This window comes from Solanum stenotomum, chromosome 9, assembly GCF_019186545.1.
Source record: "Solanum stenotomum isolate F172 chromosome 9, ASM1918654v1, whole genome shotgun sequence".
NCBI classification, from domain to species: domain Eukaryota; kingdom Viridiplantae; phylum Streptophyta; class Magnoliopsida; order Solanales; family Solanaceae; genus Solanum; species Solanum stenotomum.
The window spans coordinates 56,333,078-56,355,820 of NC_064290.1; the positions used below are offsets into that span (position 1 = coordinate 56,333,078).

The 22,743-nt window shown below is 34.4% G+C and overlaps 2 protein-coding genes across 2 annotated transcripts; both read right to left on the minus strand.

Annotated features, from left to right (window-relative positions):
• Nucleotides 1-1,873: 1,873 nt before the first annotated feature.
• Nucleotides 1,874-13,495, minus strand: LOC125877020 (NAD-dependent protein deacetylase SRT1). The gene is made up of 14 exons (XM_049558325.1): nucleotides 13,242-13,495; nucleotides 11,765-11,794; nucleotides 11,581-11,673; nucleotides 10,291-10,410; nucleotides 8,865-8,965; nucleotides 8,598-8,706; nucleotides 8,211-8,290; nucleotides 7,072-7,150; nucleotides 6,263-6,316; nucleotides 5,700-5,796; nucleotides 5,395-5,477; nucleotides 4,205-4,272; nucleotides 3,392-3,497; nucleotides 1,874-2,351 (listed from the first exon to the last, which is right to left on the minus strand). Exons 1-14 carry the CDS (start codon nucleotides 13,338-13,340, stop codon nucleotides 2,055-2,057), a joined length of 1,416 nt encoding a protein of 471 aa, XP_049414282.1. The 5' UTR covers nucleotides 13,341-13,495; the 3' UTR covers nucleotides 1,874-2,054.
• Nucleotides 13,496-19,957: 6,462 nt separating this feature from the next.
• LOC125877865 (fasciclin-like arabinogalactan protein 1) lies at nucleotides 19,958-21,384 on the minus strand. The gene has a single exon (XM_049559143.1). It carries the CDS (start codon nucleotides 21,315-21,317, stop codon nucleotides 20,088-20,090), a length of 1,230 nt encoding a protein of 409 aa, XP_049415100.1. The 5' UTR covers nucleotides 21,318-21,384; the 3' UTR covers nucleotides 19,958-20,087.
• Nucleotides 21,385-22,743: the final 1,359 nt, after the last annotated feature.

Here is a 22,743-nt window from a genome sequence, read left to right on the forward strand (position 1 = left end):
TTGATGCATACATCAAGTTTGGTCAACTTAACTCTACGAGAATTTGTACTGACAAAATAAGTGACTTAGCTTTCTTTATTTTTATTTTTTTATCACTCTTAGATAAACAACATATTTAGTAAAGTTTTAAAAGTAAAATTCTGAAAAAAATAGGGTGTATATAAAAAAAATTCTCAATAATTATGGAGTAGAAAGGTTATTTTCAAAAAACCCTAGTCAAAATAAAACTCGAACATGTAATATGACTCCATTTAATTAAGATACACACTTATGTATTTAAAATAAAGTAAAACACTTATATTGATTATGAAACCATTATTACTATAGCTTTTGTATTTGCGTTTGAAATTTGTGTTTATTGGTCATGCTTTTTAAGAAAGCAATTATTATACTAGTAATATATACTTATTGATTTGTATGTGATGCTACTATTTTTGGAGTAAAAAAGTTATTATTGAATAAGCATCTAAAAATGTTCATTTTCTAGATTTGATTTAACATCGTATACATATTGTGATTGAACAGTTTGTATTATTTTCGTACTATTTTAACTTAATGTATAAAATTCTCGACAATATAAGTTAAAATTATTATTTAGTTTATACGTTCGTGGTTCGGTTTGGTTTTATGTATTATCGGTTCAGTTTATTGGTTTTCAATTTTTAAATACACTAAACCAAATAACCAAACAAATAAGATATTTTTTATCGGTTTTCGGTTTAACCAATAAGAAAATGGTAATAAACAAATATATGACTTCTCTAATAAATTTGACGCGACAAGACAATAATGTAACTTTACAAATGCTCATAAAATAGAAACAATAATAACAAGCATGAAAGAACTACACGTGTAACACGAAGAGAAATTAAGAGGAATAATGTTCTTACTTTAGATTTTGATGGTTTGTATAATGTGCAGTGGTGAACTCAAAGTCACAGTGAAATATGAAATGAAGGCTAAATGACAAAGACATGACTAGTAAGATATTGAGATTAATATTTAATATTTAGGATAAATTACTTATATATTACTTATATACTAATTAGTAAATTACTATAGGCTTAATGGGTTATTGGTTTACCCAATAACCCAATATTAAAAACCAATACTGAACCGATAATCCGATAATTTTTTTTATAAAATCATTAAAAATCCGTTAACCTAATAACCCAATAACAATAAATCAATAACATTTTTTTCGATTCGGTTTATTGATCGGTTCAATTTTTACACATCCCTATTCTACGGTCAAACTTAAAAATGCGAGATAAAAATATCAATCACGCGAACCATACGAAATAACACGAATTTGATATTATATCTTATGAGGCGTAGATTAATCTTATTGTAAATGTGCAACCAAATTTGCAGTGTCATTATAATCACTAAATTATTTACACCAAATTCAGATGCTAATTTCATTTAGGAGGATAAGTTACAAACACGCAAATCAACTTTGTTTTTTTACATAAAGCTTTCTTGAGTTAAATTACATGGTTTTTCGGTCGAGCTCATGCGCGGGAATTATCCAACGATTTACCTTCTCTGTGTGGATTTACAAGCTATTACACAAAAAGCGATTTACCCTATGAACACTAGAAGTACGGCGGCTTGTCATAAAAAAAGAAAAAAATCAATATAATTCCATATGATAAAAATAGAATGTACGCTCACCTTACTCATACCTTTTGTGGGATTGAAAGGACACCCTGTCCCCCAGACACACACAGAGAGTGTATCTAAACTCGAGTATATTGTCAGTTACAATTATAACAGTCATAAAATGGATAAAATAATTACAGATATCAAATTTAGATCAATAATAATATACCATGTATATTAGTTTCAAGAATAGATTAAGAAAGAAATGAGAGCTTTAAAACTTTAGACTTAATACCAAAAAATAGGTTAAGAAATTTCAGTTTTCTAATCAACAACCAGACTGAGTGTATTAACTATCAAAATTCACCCAGTCTCCACATATTAACATTTTTTTCCCCAGAGTGCTGGCTAAAATATTTACAATAGTTTCTGTATAGCCCTGAAGATGATCACCTTACATTAATTACAGCTCTGGGTTTTCTACCGTTGGATCGTTTTCGCGATGGAATTACGCCATTAAGACATTCATATTTCCTTTTGAATGAGCCATTACTTAGATCCCCATAGCTTCTGTCAAACTTGACAATGTTTGTCACAATGGCATGTACTATGACTTCACTTTTAGGAACCATAATGACTTTTTTCTCAATAACTGATGTCTGTCCACAGCTAGGATCTGTGAGGGCGCTTTCTCTTAGATTCTGTAAGATGGAGTCTTTATCATCTTTGAACACATCTGCTGAAATCTGCACGATAGAATCAAACGTTATAATCACCCCTCGGAACAATCAGTACAACAACATACCCAATGTGATCCCACAATAGGTCTAGGGAGGGTAGGCTGTACGCAGACCTCACAGAGGCTGTTTCTAATAAGACCCTCAACTTGAGAAAAGAGTTCTCAAAACATGCAGAGATCAGTCACACAACATAATGATAAGCTAAAAGACAAATTATCTGACAGATATCAGTTGCAGGGTCCTCTTATAGTGAATGATATGATTGATTGTTCTTGTGATGCCCACAACGTAGGGGGATGATGTGGGCTATGGGTAAATTGTTGACTCAGAAGCCTTCCGGGTCAAGTCCCACCAAAGTGTGGGTCTCTTCTTTTATAACTGTACCAATACAACGTCTTGCATGTTAATCAATCATTTGGCTCCATCAATGAGCATTGCCAAGTATAATTGAGTCTCGCCTCTATATAGGTGATCAAACAGACACCGGCTAAGAGAAGAATATCACCCAGCAAAGGACCTCACAAGTGAAGAATGCCATTAAACACAATGGACCATCTTATTCTTGGTAGCATGACAGTAATCTAATCTATGCCACACAAAGGAATATGCTGGCATGAAAAAACCAGCCTAGGAAATATTTTTACCAAATAGTGCTGAAATAGTCTCTAGCCTCTCAGCAAATTTACCAAGAGGTATACCAATTATAGTAGAAAAACCGATGGCAAGGCCCAAGCCTAAGGAAAATGGCAGTGGGACATAAAACAATGTCTAGAACATTGAGACTCTGCAGAAGATCTACACTCAATATTTAGAAGTTATAACAAGCATGGTACTTATCAATTTATCATCTTTCAGTTTCCACAAGGACAATGGATGCTAGCATGGAATTCAGGAATTGGCTAGGTGTCTTCTATCAATAAAAAGTGAATATAGAAGCCAAAACAGTGTAATTTTCTATGCATTTATCTGAATAAAGTATTAGAACAATGTGGCCAGAGATTAACCAAATTAGTGATTATTCAGATGAAAAAAAATCGTCCTCTCACCTTAAAATCAATAGGAATCGTGATTTCAGCCGATGAACACTTGCAACCATCACTGAAGTTCAATTTCATCATAATGTTAAAGGGATTTGTACTCTTAACTGTCCGCCTGACAAGGAATAGGAGTTGAATAAGAATGTCTCAAGATTGAGAGAGCTTATAACTATAGTGAACATATGAAATAAACCCTCACCTATAACTAATAGGGAAAACTAGCATATACCGCTGAGATAAATTCAAAATTTTGATTAAGAAAATCAATGGGTAAGATTTCACCTTTACTTAGCTACTTTTTTCCAGATTTTTTGCACATCAATGACTTTGAGTTTAGCATACTGACTTTTTATATCAACTATAGTCTCCTTTTCTTTTCCTTTTTGGGCGAGAAAATGGAAACTGTTGAAATAATATTACCTCTCATTGCCCTTTTCTCATTTTATTATGTGTCCAATTTATATTTCTTTATTTTTCCATTTAAGTAGGTTAGATTATGATTAGGGTAATGATATGCAAACAAGAGAGGAAAAAATAAATGATTGTTAAAATTATTTTTTGGATGCTACAGTTCTTAGTTGACAACGAAAACATCTTTCTTTTCAAATATATCCATAACCTGGAAAATGTCTGATCAAGATTGTCGGATAATCTAAACATCCTTTTCTACGTGATATTTTGATGAAAAATCATGAATTACTAATACAAGAGCAAAATATTTTGAACATACAGGAGCAACTATGCCAGAGGAAAAAGTATTACAAAGACACAACAAGATTATATTTCACATTCAACATAGCAAGCTTCAAGTTATAAAACTACCTTTTCAGATAAAGAGGTTGTTTATCCAGGACAGCTGCTTTCATGTTTTGACTTTCTGAAAAAGAAACCTACAGTTCCATTTCAAAAGCAGCAAAGCTGTTACGATAATAGATCCAGAAAGTTAATGAAGGCTAAGGACTAGTACTGATGACAATAATTTACTAAAGGAAAAGAAATACAAGATAATTCACTGTTTTGCAAATGAGACAAGTAACGAGCATCGTAACAAACATCTTCCATTAGCATAGTTTTTTTGTAGCAACAAGATCTCACAGTCAACTTCTTTGTATTTTTTGTTCCTTATGCATCTTCTTGATGCCTTCTTAATGATAACATGTTACTTCATCCCAAAAAGAAAAGGTCAAAAAGGTCTAAGCTACTCACAGTCGGCACAAAAAGTAATTGCTTCACTCAATCGACAGAAAATACTGAGGTAAGTTGAAGTAGCATCAACACTTTTATAGTAGGACTATTCACACTCCCTTTTACTTGCCACATCCCTGCTCACGTTTTTAGAGCTCATTTATCATTGTCATACGGGGTATGTTGTTGTTGTTATCATTGTCATCTCTTGGCTCATATGGTACCACAACAGATTCCGAAAGCCTTGGATCTGCATACCTCAAACAAGAGATACACAGGATAGGTGAACAGAGCCATAGGTCCTCAAAAGAGGCAAGATCTAACCTATGAATTCAGTGTTCCTTTAGGAAGAGGTTCCAAAAGGAAGGTCATAATGTTCTGATTTGCTGCAAAGGTACAGAGCCATTTCCCCAAGTCCTAAAGTAATAGATCATTTTATTTCAATCAAGTCTACATAATTAATCAAAAATATCAAAGGAAAAACTCATAAAGGTCATGGTTTATCAGTGGATAATGCTGACACTATCACTGATTATGCAATTGATGCACCCGCCGCTAGCTATTGATTCCATGCTTATTTTTTTCTATTTAATAACCGTGATTCCTGGCAGAAAAAGAAGGGAGGACGAGGCAAGGCATGCCACAAAATTTTTCCTTCACTTCTTGATTAAGAGGTGCCATGATGTAAGTGTGCGTGGGGGTTGGGGGTGGCTGTGAGAGGAGAGGAAGACACTGAGCCTCCACAGTTCTTATATTCTATAAGAACATACGTGTGTATTCAACATAATCAGCAGAATCTGCAGACATAGCTATAAACATTAACTCACCTCTACAGATTTGATAAAAGGCAATGGTGCTCTATTTCCATGGACGCTTGCCACTGTAAGGCTCCAATTTACATATTTTTCATCTGCAAAACAAGTAAATTGGATAGATCAAAAGACATATTTAATGAATGACCCACTCAAAAGAGGACCAGATCAATTGTAACTTGCTTTGTGCACATTCACACACACTGAGATTGCTTGCAGAATAAACGTACAAGTGAAAATGTCTTTTGATCTCGGGGACTTCAAAATACCAAATGGACAATTAAATGAAAAGAAGATAGGCACAGAGTCAGGTTAGTTACCAAGACTTGAGGCTTGAGTAAAAATGGTCTGGAGAAGATCAATTCTAATAAAAGGTGGGATTCGCAGACTGAGGAATTCCATGACTCCTGTGATTACCTGTTCATAACTATATTGGTAAACATTCTGGAAACAGGATCAATCAAAAGTACAAGTCTTTTTTCAGATCAAGTACCATAAGAAAAGAATATATGAACATGTGAATTTGCATATAGGTCTGATAGCTAAATTTGCATGTAATCAAATGGGAACCATTTGACATGCCTAAACAAAACCATCTGTAAGTCACTTCAAGGACATTTGAGGTTGAGGGAGAGGGGGGAGGGAAGGAAGGGGGGACTTGTGATGCCCCTAAAGCACCTGGTTAATGAATAAATGTTGACTTTGAACTAAAGAGCTGTTAGCACCTACTAAGTCCAAGTCGTCAGATGAAGGTTGAATATCCAATTAGCAATTCCACATGTGAAACCTCACCAAGCAATAGTGTAATGTTTACTATTCAGAATCTACGAACTATGATAACAACTTTCAGTAGCATAGAGGTACAACAACAAAAATATGTTACCTTGTCTACAAGACCATGAATCAGTAGGCTTGCTTTCTTGTCCTTGGGAGTTTTCTGCAAAATAATGGACGAGGGGGTATAAGAGCTAAGTAACAGATGAACTACTACTAATCCAACATATTTGCCATAGATGATAGGCAGAGAATATTTTCAAGTACAGTCACTGCCGAGGTCGCAATATATGAGCAAGAAATATTCACCTATCTTTAACAATTTGATATGAAACTTGTGAAATTTTCATCCTCGGGATAATTAAAGCTTTACTTTCTAATTCCCTCGGAAATCCTCTTATATTTGACCTAGTAGAAAATTCAAAATTAAGCATCTACAGAGCCTAAAAGCCTTTATCTCCTTTTATTTTTTGGCACTGATAAGCAGGGCCTGAATCATTTATCATGGCAAAGTACAGCAGACTAATCAGCTAGGAGTCCCATATGTACATTGTAAGGAAAATGACAGCTTTACCTAAATGATTTAGTGATTGAGAAATAACTGCATTTATTTGACAACAGAGTAATATTTGTTGTTTTTGATTAAAACATGGCAGTACATCTTGAATTGTGAAAATTAAACCTTAAGACACCTTCATAAAGAAGTTTCCTGAACAAGAGGTGAAATCAAAACCATTTACACACTAAAAATAGTTGTAAACAGTTAAATCTTAAATGACAAAGCAAAATTTTGGTTGGGGGGAGGGGGGGGAAGAGATTATGAGGCTCTGATGCATTTTCTTATCATCACAACTAGGGTCGATGGAAATATGGGAAATGTGTTTGCTGATGTTACATTTAGCCCAAGGAATAATATACCTGAAGATTAACTATTACAATCTTTCCACCGCCTTTGAGTGATTTTAGAGGCAAATTACAGGCAGGGGTGATCTGCAAACTGCAAGAGTAGAACAAGTCATGTTATCTACTGACATGACATGATTAAGGGTGAAGAATACAACAACAACAACAACATACCCAGTGAAATCCCACTAGGTGGGGTCTGGGGAGGGTAGAGTGTACGCAGACCTTACCACTACCTCGTGGAGGTAGAGAGGCTGTTTCCGAAAGACCCTCGGCTCAAGTACACCAAATCCAAGTACAAGACAAGAAATATATAAAACATAACATCCAATAAGAAAAATAGTGTATAATCATCAAAGGAGACAATAACAACAAGAAAATAGTGCGAGAAGTGAACGCAGTAAACACATTAGGCTAAGGGTAACACAGACAAGAACTACAAGCGCAATGCTAAGACTACTACAAACGCTAACAACCCATACCCTCGCAAGGAAAAACAACACGCTAACCCCAACTAACCTTCAACCTTAATACGCGACCTCCACTCCTTCCTATCTAGAGTCATGTCCTCGGTAATGTGAAGCTGAGCCAAGTCCTGTCTAATCACCTCTCCCCAATACTTCTTAGGCCTACCTCTACCCCTCCGCGTACCCTCTACAACCAGCCCCTCGCACCTCCTCACTGGGGCGTCTGCACTCCGTCTCTTCACATGCCCAAACCATCTCAGTCTCGCTTCCCTCAGCTTGTCCACCACAGAGGCCACTCCCACCTTCTCCTGGATAACCTTATTCCTAATCTTATCGCTCCTAGTGTGCCCACACATCCATCTCAGCATCCTCATCTCCGCAACATGCATTTTTTGAACATGTGAGTTCTTGACTGGCCAACACTCCGCTCCATACAACAAGGCCGGTCTAACTACCACTCTGTAGAACTTACCTTTGAGTTTAGGTGGAATTTTCTTATCACATAGGACTCCAGAGGCGAGCCTCCATTTCATCCAAGCAACCCCAATGCGATGTGTGACATCATCGTCGATGGAAGTAAATGGTATAACAGTTTAGAGTCAACAAACACTGTAAGAACTCATTATTTTAGTATCATGCATCAGAATTCCAGATTACGGAGGTAGTCAAATAGTTAGTTAGCTTTACCTTGTCCCTAGACATAACACAACATCAGCCATTTTGCAGTGTCTCTCAGCTGGATTCATCTCCTTTGGAGGTAGAGCATCCTGAGGAGAAAAACAAGAGGGGAATGAATGAGGTCAACAACAGAGTCATACATGGAATCATATTTTAGCCATAAAAAACCTTTGACGCGTTGGCTGAAATAACAGATAACAAAAAAAAAATTGAAACTATTACAACTTTTTGTCTTATTCATTGGATGCTCATGAGTGTACAACCTGTCAAACTTCTGTCTATATCTTTAATTGTTACTACTAAAGGGTCATGGAATGTAACTGTACAACTATAAAGAGAAGCCCAGATCCTTCATCCTAGGACTTTGTTATTAAACAAAAAGCTGTTTATGGTTACCTCCCAGTCAAGAACTGTGTCTTTAAGTCTTGCACCACAGCCCACCTTGGAACAACGCCGTGCAGTTTCCTTCAACCCAATAGTTTCTATTTCAAAATCCCTCATATACCTTCATGGGTCAATTCACAAAAATAGACTTTATAAGCAATCACCATAACGTTACCAGAAAACTACATACAATAAACAAAAATTGAGTGAATATACATGAATGTGGGAACATGCATAGTAGCAGAGGATAGCATGCTGCATAAAAAGACGGAATCTTACTCAATTCCACAAGAAGGGCATCGTTCCATAAAAGAATCCCCATGTAATTCAGAAAGCTTCTCCCTTGGAATTCCAGAGCGAAGATGAAGGCCGTCAATGTTCTACCATTTTCAAATAAGAATGATGTTACATTTTAATATCATCCACCAAGGGGTATAAATGTGCACCTTTTTGGAAATAGACAGTTGAAACTACATAGAGTAAATGGAATCTGAGGCTTTGTATTTAAGTAGAATAAACATCTCTTGATCAAGTGAAAGGTCATATTTTAAGCACATAGATATTCCCTCTGTCTCTCATTGGTTGAACTAATTTTGTCGGGCTGAGGGGTAAATGGGAAAAGTTTCGGATGGAAGGAAATGGAGTGAGTAATGGAAATCATCCACACCACTACCATAAAGTATACCCAAACACAATATTAAATTGGAATCAGAAGTGTTGTCTTTGTTATGTTGCTTCTGTTAGGTCAACAGTAAATATACTCAGAACAGAGCAAAACATAAATGACAACATCAATTTATCAACTTCACCTCAATCCCAATCTAGTTAAGGTTGGCTATATGAATCCTCTACATTACCAATCTTTTGGGTGGAATGATAACCGTGTAGGCGTTCATTCAATTGCTGGTTAATGATTATGTCACTATGAATTAGTTGATGTTGGCAAAAAGGGACGAGAGGGAGTTGCTCGGTTATTAAGAACCCCTCACCTCCAACTCTAAAGGTTGTGGGTTCAAGTCCCCAAGGGAGCTAAAGGATGAGAGTTCCTACGGAGGAGTAAAAAAAATTGGTAAAAAGGAGAGTCGACCATGTATACAGTCAAATAGTGCCATGAGAATAGGTCAAAAGAGCTATATTAAACTGAATGATTAAATCTTCAATCTCACCATCATCCAACTTTAATATATCAGTAGACCATGATTCGTTGATTAGCAAAGTAAGCTCAAATTTCAAAATGCTTTTAATTATGCAAATCACTAGTAACAATATCAAAACTATTCTAATGGTTGTGTTGTTTATTTCATACATCTATCCTATAGCATTCTTCCAAGGCAATCTAAGTCAAAGATTAATGGGTGTGTTCAATTGACATCCCTAGCTATCGATTAGCATGTCAAAGATAGATGTGGCTTCAGGCATAGACCCCAAGCAAGAAGAGTGAGCATAGAGTAGCTCTCTCCTCGTTTAACAGAGAGGAACTACATAGGAAACTGGAAGGGGCAGAACAGAGACTTTTCCTGGGAATGGAAATGGACAACTTAATGACTAATCAGAAGAAATGAAAAACAGGAGTGCGATTGGGGGTTGAAATTGCGACTTCATTTAGAAAGCAGCACTAGCTACAAACACAAAGCTGAAGTGATATAATTAATAACCATACAAACGTTAAACACACCCATATAGTAAGAAACCAATGATTCCACACCTGGCTTATAAGAAACTTTAGAAAACCCGCCTTCTCTAGTTCAACTAGGGCCATGTGTGTCATGCTTGGCGTTGCACGATGAAAAGGCAATGATGCTTCTGGTAGCGCTTTCCCTTCTCTCTACAATCAGTTAAATAAAAGGGATAAGAAGATAGAATAAGCCCCATAATTCTTTAGCGGCAAAGAATTGTTATATTATTTTAATCCGTGGAAAATGCTCCAACACTATATACAGACATTCACATCATAACCATTGCTTGATCCTGACAACATTACTGCAATGCTGTCTATCAAATGCCCTAAGGAATAATAGAAGTTATCTGTTCATTTCTCAATGAAAGATAATAATACAAATGCTTGTGCACTTAAGGGTGTACCTAGCAGTCAATGAAGTAGGTAAAAACCTTGGAAAACAGGATTCAAATCCCGCCAAAGACAAAAGAACACTAGTGGTTTATTCCCATCCACCTAAGCCTTTGGTGAGAAGATTTAACCAATACATGTGGTGGTAGAGATAGCAAACACATGGTGGAATAGTCGAGATGCTCACAAACTATCCCGGACACCACAGTTATCAAAAAAATCTATGTTACTCGAACTCTTCAAATATACAGCTAGTTGTGTGTTGAATCCTCTAAAAGCTATGCATTTTGAAGGATTTGACACGAGTACAACATCATTTTTGGAGGCCCAGAGCAACATAGAAAAGAATACAATTGCTTGTGCAATCCATATGCACATATGAACTATAGTGTATTTAATAGCTTCGTCCTACTTAGTAAAGAGATTAGTAATCAATACACTATTAAAAATGAAATAAGAGAACTAGACATTATACACAAACAATAACACATAAAAAGAGAATTGTGGTAGGTATCATGCATGTCAGTAGATTTAACATACTCGCACAGGAGAAAACAGCTCCTCCCATCGTAAGATAGATCATTCCTTTAAGGCCACCTTCCTTAATTCGTGTCATTATTACCAAGCAAAGTGATAGACCTACCAAACAACTTTATTGTGCAAGGTGCTCCTCCACTTATTTATATAACTTTCCAGATCAAATACACAAAAGAAAACTCTGCACCACCTTTAGATGATCAACACCTTGCAGGTAGAAAGAAGGATTGGAGATATTGACTGACCAAATTAGCTAGAATTACGTCGAAAGGGCAGCATTCAATTCTCAAATCTTAACATTTTAACATGGGTATCAACAGTAGAAACATGTCAAGCAATGTGCTTTCAGAAAGAGGGGCTTGCAATTCACTGATATAACTACAACACTACCTGAAGAGTCCAAATACCCTTGGGGCCACGAAAATCAGGTATACCACACGAAGTGGATATTCCTGCTCCTGTAAACACCACTAAATGCTTACTCTGTAGAAGAAACAAGAGTTAGAATGGGTTACTTCTAAAGAGAAAAGCTATACATGGCATAGCTAAGACAAAGACTGTTTTAAGGAGTCACCTTTTGTATCATCACAGCAAGTCTCTCAATCTGCAAAGTTTATGTTTAAAAAATCAGTATTTGTAAGAACACAGAAAAATAAAGGGATTCTTCCCCTTTTAACTGATCTTTGACAAGCAACTGAAAGAAAAGGAAGATCCTCCAGCACCAGAAAGTACTGATTTTCCAGAAAATCTTAAACAGCACAATGGATAGAAATTACAGCCAGAATCTAAATATTCAGCAATCAAAATCTACTTAAAATTATCTCCTTCTATTATTAACAATCAGATTTCACTTTAACGTGAGGACAACAAGAGAATGTATTTGGGTCCTAGAATTCCAACAAAGACAAAACAACAACAGAATGGGACAATGGAGATTGTGAAGATGATTTATATACCTGCCAGAAAAATTAAGTTCATTTTTGTTGCCTAGACCATAGATAACGAAAAGTTGGAAACCATATTTTCTACAGCAGTTGGAACTTCGAAATTCCAAATACCATTCCAAATGAACAACCATAAGTTTTTTGAGTGCTATCTAGGTACTCGTACTGATTTCCTACTACTTATCCTTTTCATTTTTTAATCAATGATTAACTAATGCTACCTTAAGCCCTTAACATAGAAGACATGCAATAGCAAAAGGAACGATGATCAAAGCTTAAATGCATAACTCGCATGGATATTCGACAAGCTGCAATAATATTGCTAATAGAAGGATTCCTCATTTCGTATAGTATTGAAGCCCTAAATACATGAAAGTTCTAAATTTGGTGGTGGAGACAAAGACGCTGAGCAGGACCGTCAAGTGCTTACACTGATACTATTTTTTATGGAAAACTGCGTATTATCTAATGAATCGAAAAGACTAAGGACTTTAGAAACTTATCATCCAATGTATAGCATGTATCTCATGAACAACACAATGCATGATACTATCAAAAAGCATTTGAACAAAATAACTAGAAAACTCCCAATGCTTCATGTTTTACACCCCTAAGCAGGCGCAGGCCCAGGTAGAGTCAAGGGGGTTCATCCGAACCCCTTTGGCGGAAAACTAAACCGTTTATACATGATTAAAATTATTTTTATGTATATATAGTAGACATTGAACCTCCTTTGACTTCTCCGTATATTTACTTTTTTATCTTTCGAACCCCTTTTAGTAAAAATCTTAACTTTGCCACTGCCCTTAAGATTTAACAATCCCTAATTAGATTAATGAAATTGAGATTATCAGGGTCCTATCACGCTCAACAATGTGGGATTTAATTCAGGATCTCATGAAAAATCCTAAATGCAAACTACCAAGCAATCAAAATCACCCCCAGTTCCTAAATTTCCATTCTTAATCAAGCACAAAAACCTAAACAAGTTTTATGGGTATTTGCAGTCACATAAAATGATCAAACAAGTTAAACAACACAACAATTAACACAAAAGGAGTAAAGGGTTGCAGAAAAAAGTGCCAAAAAAAAGAGAAAAAATCTCACTTTGTCTTGCAAAAGGAGAGGTGGGTCAAAATACTCAGTCATCCCAACATTGCCCACATCTTCTATAAAAGAGAGCTTTTCAGCATAACCCAGAGACATTTTTTTTTCCTTTGTTCTTCAGGAACAATCTGCTTCTTCTTTATTTTCTCTGTGAAAAAAAAAGATTGATTGATCACTGAAGAATTAGAAGCAGCGGAATACTCTACAAAGTCAGTATTGCTGTGTAGTAAAGATGGCAAAGTATTTACCTTTTTTTTGCCCCCCTTGTTCCCCTTTTTTCTCTTTTATTCCAATTTTTTTATCCGATATTCGAATTGGAGCATGATAAATCTGTATTTGTATTGTGTAAGGCCCATTCGTATTGGAACACGATACATTCGTGTTTGTATCATGTAGGGCCCATCCGTATTGGAGCACGATACATTCGTGTTTGTGTCATGTAGGGCCATCCACATTAGAGCACAATGAATCCGTGTTTGTGTCATGTAGGGCTCATCTGCATTGGAGCACGATAAATCCATATTTGTGTTGTGTAGGACTCATTCGGAGAGAAAATGCTCCCTATTAAAGATTTTTCTACATTGAGGCTCAAATTCGACCTTTGATTAACGGAGAAGTAGCTTTATCCAATGCATCATATTATTTGGTGGTTATTTCATTTCAGCTTGTTTTCATTAAGGGGCATTTTGGTGTGAAAATATTCTTATTTGAAAATTAAAATTGTGTTTGATAATGAACAAAAATTGAAGTCATTTTTTAAATCTAATGAGTAATTTTAAATAAAATTGAATATTGAAAATTCAAAAATATATATAACTAAACATATTTTTCGAAACTCCAAATAGAAAGCAAGAAATTTCATGGCCTTGTAATCTCATTCTGTATCTTTCAGAGGGGCCCAAAAAGTATTTAGTACACTGTCATGAGGGCCCAAATACCTTTTCTATTTATTTCAAATGAGAAGATACCAGAAATGGAACTTTTTACCTTCTTAGGTTCATGTTCTAATTGAACCAAAGACTCTTTTTTTCTACCTTTCAATTTATACAGCAGGAATTCAAATAAAATTAAGATAAAATGAAATTTTATTTGAATTTTAAGTTTTAATTCTTTTTTTTGTGGGGTTGGGGGGTGGGGTTCCTACTTTGTAGGAGACCTTGTATTATTGAGAGCTTTGCTTTTGTGTCCTTATTTCAATGACTTGAAGTTGAGGTTTGAGTAGAACATTGACTTTATTCAATTCTCATTGAGTCAATTTGATTTTTGTCTATTCATTTTGCTGTGCAAATTGATCGATTGGTATTTTACTAGAGCTCAATTAATTTAAACTCAATAATATATAAAATTTGTTATATGTAAACCATTTTAATATTTGAATTCGATATATATCTATTAAAAGATGGAATGGTTTTATGAATTCCATCATTCTTCATAGTGGTTTGCACTCTTTTTAGGAATCAAAGTGATTTAGGCTACATATCCAAGTGAAAAGTTCCAATTTCTCTACTAAATTATGTTTCTTTTCTTTCTTACCATTCAAGGACTCACCTTGCCTTAAAAAAAAGTTATTAAAAAGAGGAAATGAATTTCTAAGTGAAAGTTATATTAGGGTTTTGCCCTGATTTTCTTATCATAATTTAAGATTTATTTTTTCTTAAAGAAAAGACAAAACATTACCATAAATGTTTTTACTTTTCCTGAAAGGAAAATATAATATTCTTTCATACTTGGTTTATTCTTTCCTTTTAGGAAAAGGTTTTGGAGTAGCTAGTTATTTTCTAGTAGGAAAGGTTTTAGGACTCTATAAATATAGGTTTGTTTCTTCTAACACAATAACAATTACATCCACAATGTAATCGTTTAAGAGTCTTGTTTATGGGGAGATTTATTCTCTCTAAAGTTTCAATATTTTTCTTTATATTAGTTTTGATATAATAATATTTTGATTTTTAGTATAAGTTTTTGTTATCTGATTTATCAACTATATGATTTGCAAATTGTAAACTTCCGCATGACGCCCTAATCATCCTTCATAACCCAACAAGTTAAGTTTTCTATTTTTCTAGTGTTCTTAGCTTCTCACCCTTCAACAAGCCTCGTCTTAATTCTATCCTTGTAGTCTCCCATTTGCACCACCCCACACTCCTAGTCTCACTTCCACCTTTATCTCTTATAATATTTATCTAGATTATATACAAATGGTTTCAAAATAATATATTGTATTCACATAACGAACAAAAGATAAGTAAAAAAAATCTTCAAAAGAATTGATTTTGTCGGTCACTTGAGAATCTACAAATATCTACTTTACATTAGAGTTTGAATAATCGAGATTCATGTCGTGTAGGCCGTATAGGCGGGGAAGCGCAATCCAAAACTCAAATTTAAAACTTTTGATTAAGAGAGAAGCAACTTCACTCACTACATCATATCTTTTGGTGGTGCGTTTACCCTTTTTTTATTATTATTATAGATAAGGTCTTGTTTTTGAGGAAGATTTCCAATTGAAAAGAAATACTATGTCTATACAAATCAGATAACATAATAAATTTTGACCCAAAAAAAAAGATAACATAATAATTAAAATAATACATACTGCTTAACTATTTAAGCTATAAATATTAGATACGGGAGCCTTAAAGCTTAAGACTCACAAGTCCAACTTCAGATGCATGTCTAAAGTTTCACGCATATAGAATTGATTTTAAAGTGACAACATTTGCAATTTGTTTCATGAATTTTGGTTATATTCTAAATAAGAGACTTGAAATTGGTTATATGTGTAATATACACTTCCCTTGAAGCTCTATATTCGTACAAACATTTAAAATAAGAACAAACTTTAAATGATTGTGTGGCCCATCAATATCTCACGAATTCGGATGTAACAACAATACTAAAAAAGGAAATTTTCGCAAATAGTCACTATAATAAATTTAATTATGCTCCATAGCTATAGTTTGCATATTTACGGATTGTAGCTACAGTTTAAACTGTCTCATTTGCATAATTTGTAGATTTGTATAATTCGCAGGTACATTTGTATAATTGAGTTTGAAATAATATAAAGGGATACCCCTGAATGGACAAAGGATTTACTTAGGACTGATGAGGTTTACTTGGGACAAAGGATCAAGAACCACTTTTAGCTTTTGAGTGGTTTGGAAAGAAAAGAGAAGAAGTAGTGGAGGGAAAGAATGTGGGAGACAAGGGAGAATGATTTAGAGAATTAATGGTAAAATAAAATGTTCAATATTATACTTTTAGCGGGTCGAGTTAAATGGGACGGGTCATTAACTGGTTTAATAGATATGTATTTGACTCTTAAAATTGTGGTTAATAATTAAAATTTTATGTCACTAAATTTTAATTAAAAAATAATTAAATAGGTTGAGTGACTTTTGAGTTGAAAATGAAAGTTGAGTGACTTTTTGTGAAAACAATTGATAGTTGAGTGACCATCAAAGTTATGAACTCGTGATCCTATGACTTACCTCTATTTCAATGAGGATGGTCTGGTCCAAGAAACCTCTGCAATTCATCTATGAAGAAACAAAGTGGATGTGTCAAATTTGCCAGAATTGACGGTATGTTTCATTTTTATCTATATCACTTCATTCAGGTCTATTTAATTCTAATACTTAAGAAGTAGATTATAAGTAACTTGCATAAGTTTTCCATAATTATTTTAATCTAATTTGACTATTGATGCTTAATATAGTAGTTTCATAGATTAATTGTATACAAATAATTGTATGTGTTTTTCAAGGCTCATATGCCATAGCCCATATCATATGAAGTATGTCCAATGAAATGCAGAAAGCATAACTTCTTACCTGATTAGAAACTCACTGAACAATAATACTTATTTGGAATATTATAATTGTATTGACTGCACTGAATACGAAAAACAAAAAGAAAGACTCATGTCATGTATCCATTGTTTGGTTTGGTGTAAATACTCAGTATATAAGTAAGTTCTTAGATTGCCGATCAAAGTCTTTATGAACCAAACGGTTGATTTGTTCCTCATAGATGAACAAACGCTTGAGTAAAGATGAGCCGGTGAATCTGTAATGATTCATGATATTTTGGAGGACCAAAATTGGGGAAACCAAAAGTCAATTATTCCACTGCTATGTAAACATGTATATTAAAGGGAACAGGTTGAAGAGTAAATGTATATGAAACTTTGAACAGTTGGGTATATTACTGTAATAAAGGGGTGGGAGGCCATTCTAAATGTGGCTGCAGCCTGGTCTTCAGTGCAATCTAATTTTGCAACATGCACACTTTAAATTTATGTGAGCGTAGTTTCAGAGGCGTATTCAGGATTTCGGCTAGATGGGTGCACGATTACGAAAAAATGTATCTTAAATATAAATTTGATCGATTTGACTTTTAGTTCGTAATATGAACCATTAAAGTTTTAAAATTATAGGTCCAAAATATATAATACTACTAGTTTTAAATTTTAATATACACATTTGATTTAATTATATAAAAAATTTACAATGTTAATTTTTTTAGGAATTCTCAATGTAACACACTTGAAAATTTTGAAAGAATAAATTAAAGGAAAAAAACAAAAGAAAAATTAGTTGAAACGACAAAAGGGTAACTAATAACCACTTGGAAAAGTATTACTCAAAGAGACAAGATAGATATAAGATTTAAATTTCTATCATCACTTAGAGAAGTGCACCCCATCATCTTCTCATTATTATATGATACTTTGAACATGGGTTCACACATCTATATTTAAATATTTTTTTAAAAATATAACACTACTATATATAATCTAGAAGGGGAGCATGGGTTCACGTGAACCCACGGCACCCCCTCTAGATACGCCTCTGCGTAGTTTAAAGTTTTAAGAAAAAACAACAAAAAATTGAAATTTGTGATTTTAAATGGTGTCATTAATAAAGATATTTAGAATTTTGGGTTTTAGATGAAGCTGTGTTATTTACTCGAAGATGAGTTAAGTACAAGGGTTGTAAAGAAGTGATAAGTATTCATTCATCCTTAACCAAAGTTCTCGAGTTTGAGTCTCTCTAACTGTGGAGTCGCCTTTGTTAAGATGCGTTTTACAAAAATAGGAGTCATTGTCAAGAAAAGATCAATTTAGTTAGTAGTAGTACAGCAACTTCCAGTTAGTGGGGCTTGTGAACTTTGTGAAAAGTTGTAGAATGCCTCACAAGTTTTGCAAGGTTGCCTAACCAACTGCTAAATCCGTAGTCAAACACTGTAGGCCCAGAATACTCTGGACAAGTGACTCAGTGCTCTAATTTCAATGACCAATTCTAGAAGGAATCTCAAAATTTGAGTTTGAAACCTGGAAATCAGTGACCATAAACAATGGTGGATCTAGAATTAGCATTTGAACTGTTCGAAGAATAAAAATAAAAATACGTGAATGTTGAGATGCTTTTTAATGTCCTGAACCGCTGAGTTAACCTTTTGCATCTTGTTCAACAGATTCAGAATTTGTATATATAAGTACATAACGATATAAAATCTAAGTCATATGTATACCGTGTAATATTTTGATGAGAGGTTCAGGTGAACACCTCCCGCCCCCTAGATTTACCCGTCAGTGAGTCAATTAAAAAGTACAAAGACGTGTTATATATATATTCATTTCTTTTGGTTAATTCTCGCAAACCCCAATCCCAANTGCGCTGGGCCCACAAGATAGTGCCACGTAGGCCAAAAAGGGGTAAAATATTACATATAAAATAAGTTCAGGGGGTAATAGGACCTTAGTAAAGGTTAGGTGTGTCTCTGGGATTTCGGGCATAGGCTGGAGGGGTACTTATGCATTTTCCCTAAAATCTAAGTCATATGTATACCGTGCAATATTTTGGTGAGAGGTTCAGGTGAACACCTCCCGCCCCCTAGATTTACCCGTCAGTGAGTCAATTAAAAAGTACAAAGACGTGTTATATATATATTCATTTCTTTTGGTTAATTCTCGCAAACCCCAATCCCAAAAATGATTTTAGAATTCATCGATCTGTTAATGTAGCTGTGAAGCAATTGATTAGTTTATTAGCAATTGTTTAAGCACGATAACCAATTTAAAGAAAGAAAATAAATAATATGTTATAACGGTCCAAAAATGTTTATTTATGTCAATAATAATGATACATGGAGAACTTATGCAAGGGTTAACACAATAACACCGAACAGATTGTTATACATGAATTACTTACTTTGAATGGACATATTTATCTTTAAATACTAGTTTAATTCTTGCATAACTTAATTCAAATAGGAGTATTATTTAATGCTTGTCAATCAAATTGTACATTAATAACAGTGGGATTTTATGACTGGATACAAAAGTTTAAGATATAAATGAAGATTTTTTACTTTTGTAATTTTAAATTAAATTTGTATGTAATATTTTAAGTTTTGACATCTTAAACTTGTTAAGTACAATGTTAAAATCGAAAAACTTATCAAACATAAGAAACATATACTTGTTAAGACGGAAAAGCAAAATACTTAAATTAGGGAGGGAGGGAGGGAGTATAATTAAGATGGCCATGGAAATATAATAATTAATGGTTCACTCGTCAAGGATGATTCATATTACATTAATCAAAATTCCAAATCAACTTAAAGAAAGAGAATCAAAGAAGAAGTAAATCCAAAAACTTAAAAAAAGAAACAAAGGCAAACCACAAAGCCTGACGGGAACTGGGAAGTATAGAAATAGACTAATAGTACTGTTACTATCTTTAATTTGATGACCAAATTAACAAAGAAAAAAATAAAATAAACACCTAACAGAACCAACTTTCTTTTTCAAACCCCTAAGAAAATACAATTAAAAACTTACATCAACAAATTGAAGGCAAACCATAAACTGAAAACGGCGGCAAGTGATGCTCCGGCGTTGTACTTAACAGCACCGCTATCTGTCAAATCATCAGCATCACCGTTGGGACCATCCGCCGGGGAATCCGCTGGAGAATCAGCCGGCGATGCAGGTGCTGGTGGTGACTTGGAGTGCTTAGGAGATTCAGCACGGGACTCCGGCGCCGGCGCCGGCGCCGGAGTATGAGCAGCCTTGAACAATTCCTTGGGTAATAACACCTTATCAAGCGAGTAAATCGCTAATGGCAGTTTATCAACTAAAGTCGCCGTGATTTTCGCCGTCACAATTTTCGTCTTTATAGTAACATCTTCACCGTCATTTTGAATGACTACAGCGTACTTCTTAGCTCCGTCAGTAGCTAAGGTGTTCATATCTCCGTTATTAGATTTCAAATTCGAAATCGATTGGTATATAGGAATTCCGTGATACTCGAGCAGTGATTGTTTCCCTTCCGCTGTTAAATTCTTAAATTTAGGCAAAAATTTCTTCATTGCATCATCTCCGGGACAAAATATTGTTAATCCACCATCAACATTGTCCTCAAATGTCTTTTCAGCCGGAGAAGCTAAAAGAGTCTCGGCGAAAACTTTGCAGCCTTTAGCTGACATTAGAGAAGTGAGATTCATTTGGCTTGGTCCTGGAGTCGGAGCTTCAGCTTCGTCTGAGGGCAGAATCGTATTTATTTGAATAACGGAGATGTTGTAAGGAATCTCCTCGATCGATTTTACAAATTTAGCCGGAGGAGGGCCGTTGTAATCAGCCGGACTGAGCCCAACTTTACCTCCTTTTAGATCAGTAATGTTTACGAATCCAGAAGAACCGGTAGCTGAGCCGGTGGCTTGGAACATTGTGGCTGCAAGTGCGGTGCCGTTAGTAATCTGGTGAAGCTTTTTCGCGTCGAAGTAATCGAGAAGCACGTGAAAAGAGAGAACGTTTTTTATAGTGTAGATAGATAAGTGCTTGGAGAGTAGATCTGACATTCCGGCATTATCTACAACACACACAGTGATGGTTTGCCGGCGGTTAATTTCAGCGGCGAGGTGTGTAGTTGTTAAGTAATGGTTGAAAGTAGAGAACTGTGTATGGCTGGCTAGAATGTGGGTAATGTTGTGAGCTTCAGTGGCACAAATAAGGAAGACTACGGAGAGAACCACCGCAGCCACAGTGGCCGACGACGGAAGCTGCATGTCGGTGTTGTTAGAGAGAGTAATTCCTGTGACTGTGTGTGGGAGTGTGGGAGTTGTTATTGGGGCAAGTGAGATATTAAGTGACTGCAAATTTATTGACCAGGTACGAACCTTATAGTAATAATGTATTTTTACACATATAACATGCTTTCACATATCCTGATATTATGGGCAACAGAGCTATAAAATAACGAGAAAAAAGTACTCTTCATATATATATATATTTTTCCATAGGAGTTAAATATTTCATTCTAACTCCTACGGTAAGTGGTTCTCTTCTAGACAGATATCTCGTGAAATTAGTTAATGTACATGAAAGTTGATTTAGAGATCACGATAAAAATAAAAAAAGTGATTCTCTTCCACATTTAGTGAGTGTACAGGAGAAACTAAAATGGAAAAACATTGGGAAAATATATGAAATAACAAACTATTAATTCAAATTAAATGTAATAGTCATAGTTTATTTTATTTATAAGCAAACATCCCATTTTTTGTCATCTAGTTCGGTATACAATTAGTCATTTTCGGTATACAATTACCCATTCGTTATACAAATGTATAAAATGTTTAAAATGTGTTTATATTTGTATAAAGCGAGAGAAAAGTGTATATACAAATACAAATACATATACTTTCGTCCTNTTATTTATAAGCAAACATCCCATTTTTTGTCATCTAGTTCGGTATACAATTAGTCATTTTCGGTATACAATTACCCATTCGTTATACAAATGTATAAAATGTTTAAAATGTGTTTATATTTGTATAAAACGAGAGAAAAGTGTATATACAAACACAAATACATATATTTCCTTCCTATACACCTATAATTATATAAATATGAATCTTATTATACAAATTACAATATATAAATGAATTTATACAAAACTGAACAATTGTATAAAATTGAATGTATTTAGCGAATTATACAAATCAAAAGTTCCATAGCAAACATAAAATTTGCTATGAAACGTAATTATGCAAACTATAGTTATAACGTAAAAATATAATTTTTATATTTGTTATACGTGAAAGTAACTCAAAAGCATTACCATATTATCCGAATTCTTTTTTTTTTTTCTCTAAAAGGTTAATATTATCCTGATTCGGTTACACCCTTTCCTTCGCAAACAAACAAATATGCATGTGGGGATTCCGTGAAGGTGATCATTATGTGTAAAATAAAGTACTAATAATTTATAATTTCACTTATTAAAAGTAATACTAGTAACATATTGTAGACTAGTCATAGCCCATCTTTAAAAGTTTTGTTGCAACTAACATAAACTAAAATTTGATTTTCTGTAAAGGAGCTCTAGAATTAAATACTCTCATTACTTGAAATTAAAGAAAAGAGGTTACGTGAAAGCTAATATTGAAGTGTTGGACCATTGCTAATGCTAAACATTTTTTTTTCTACTTC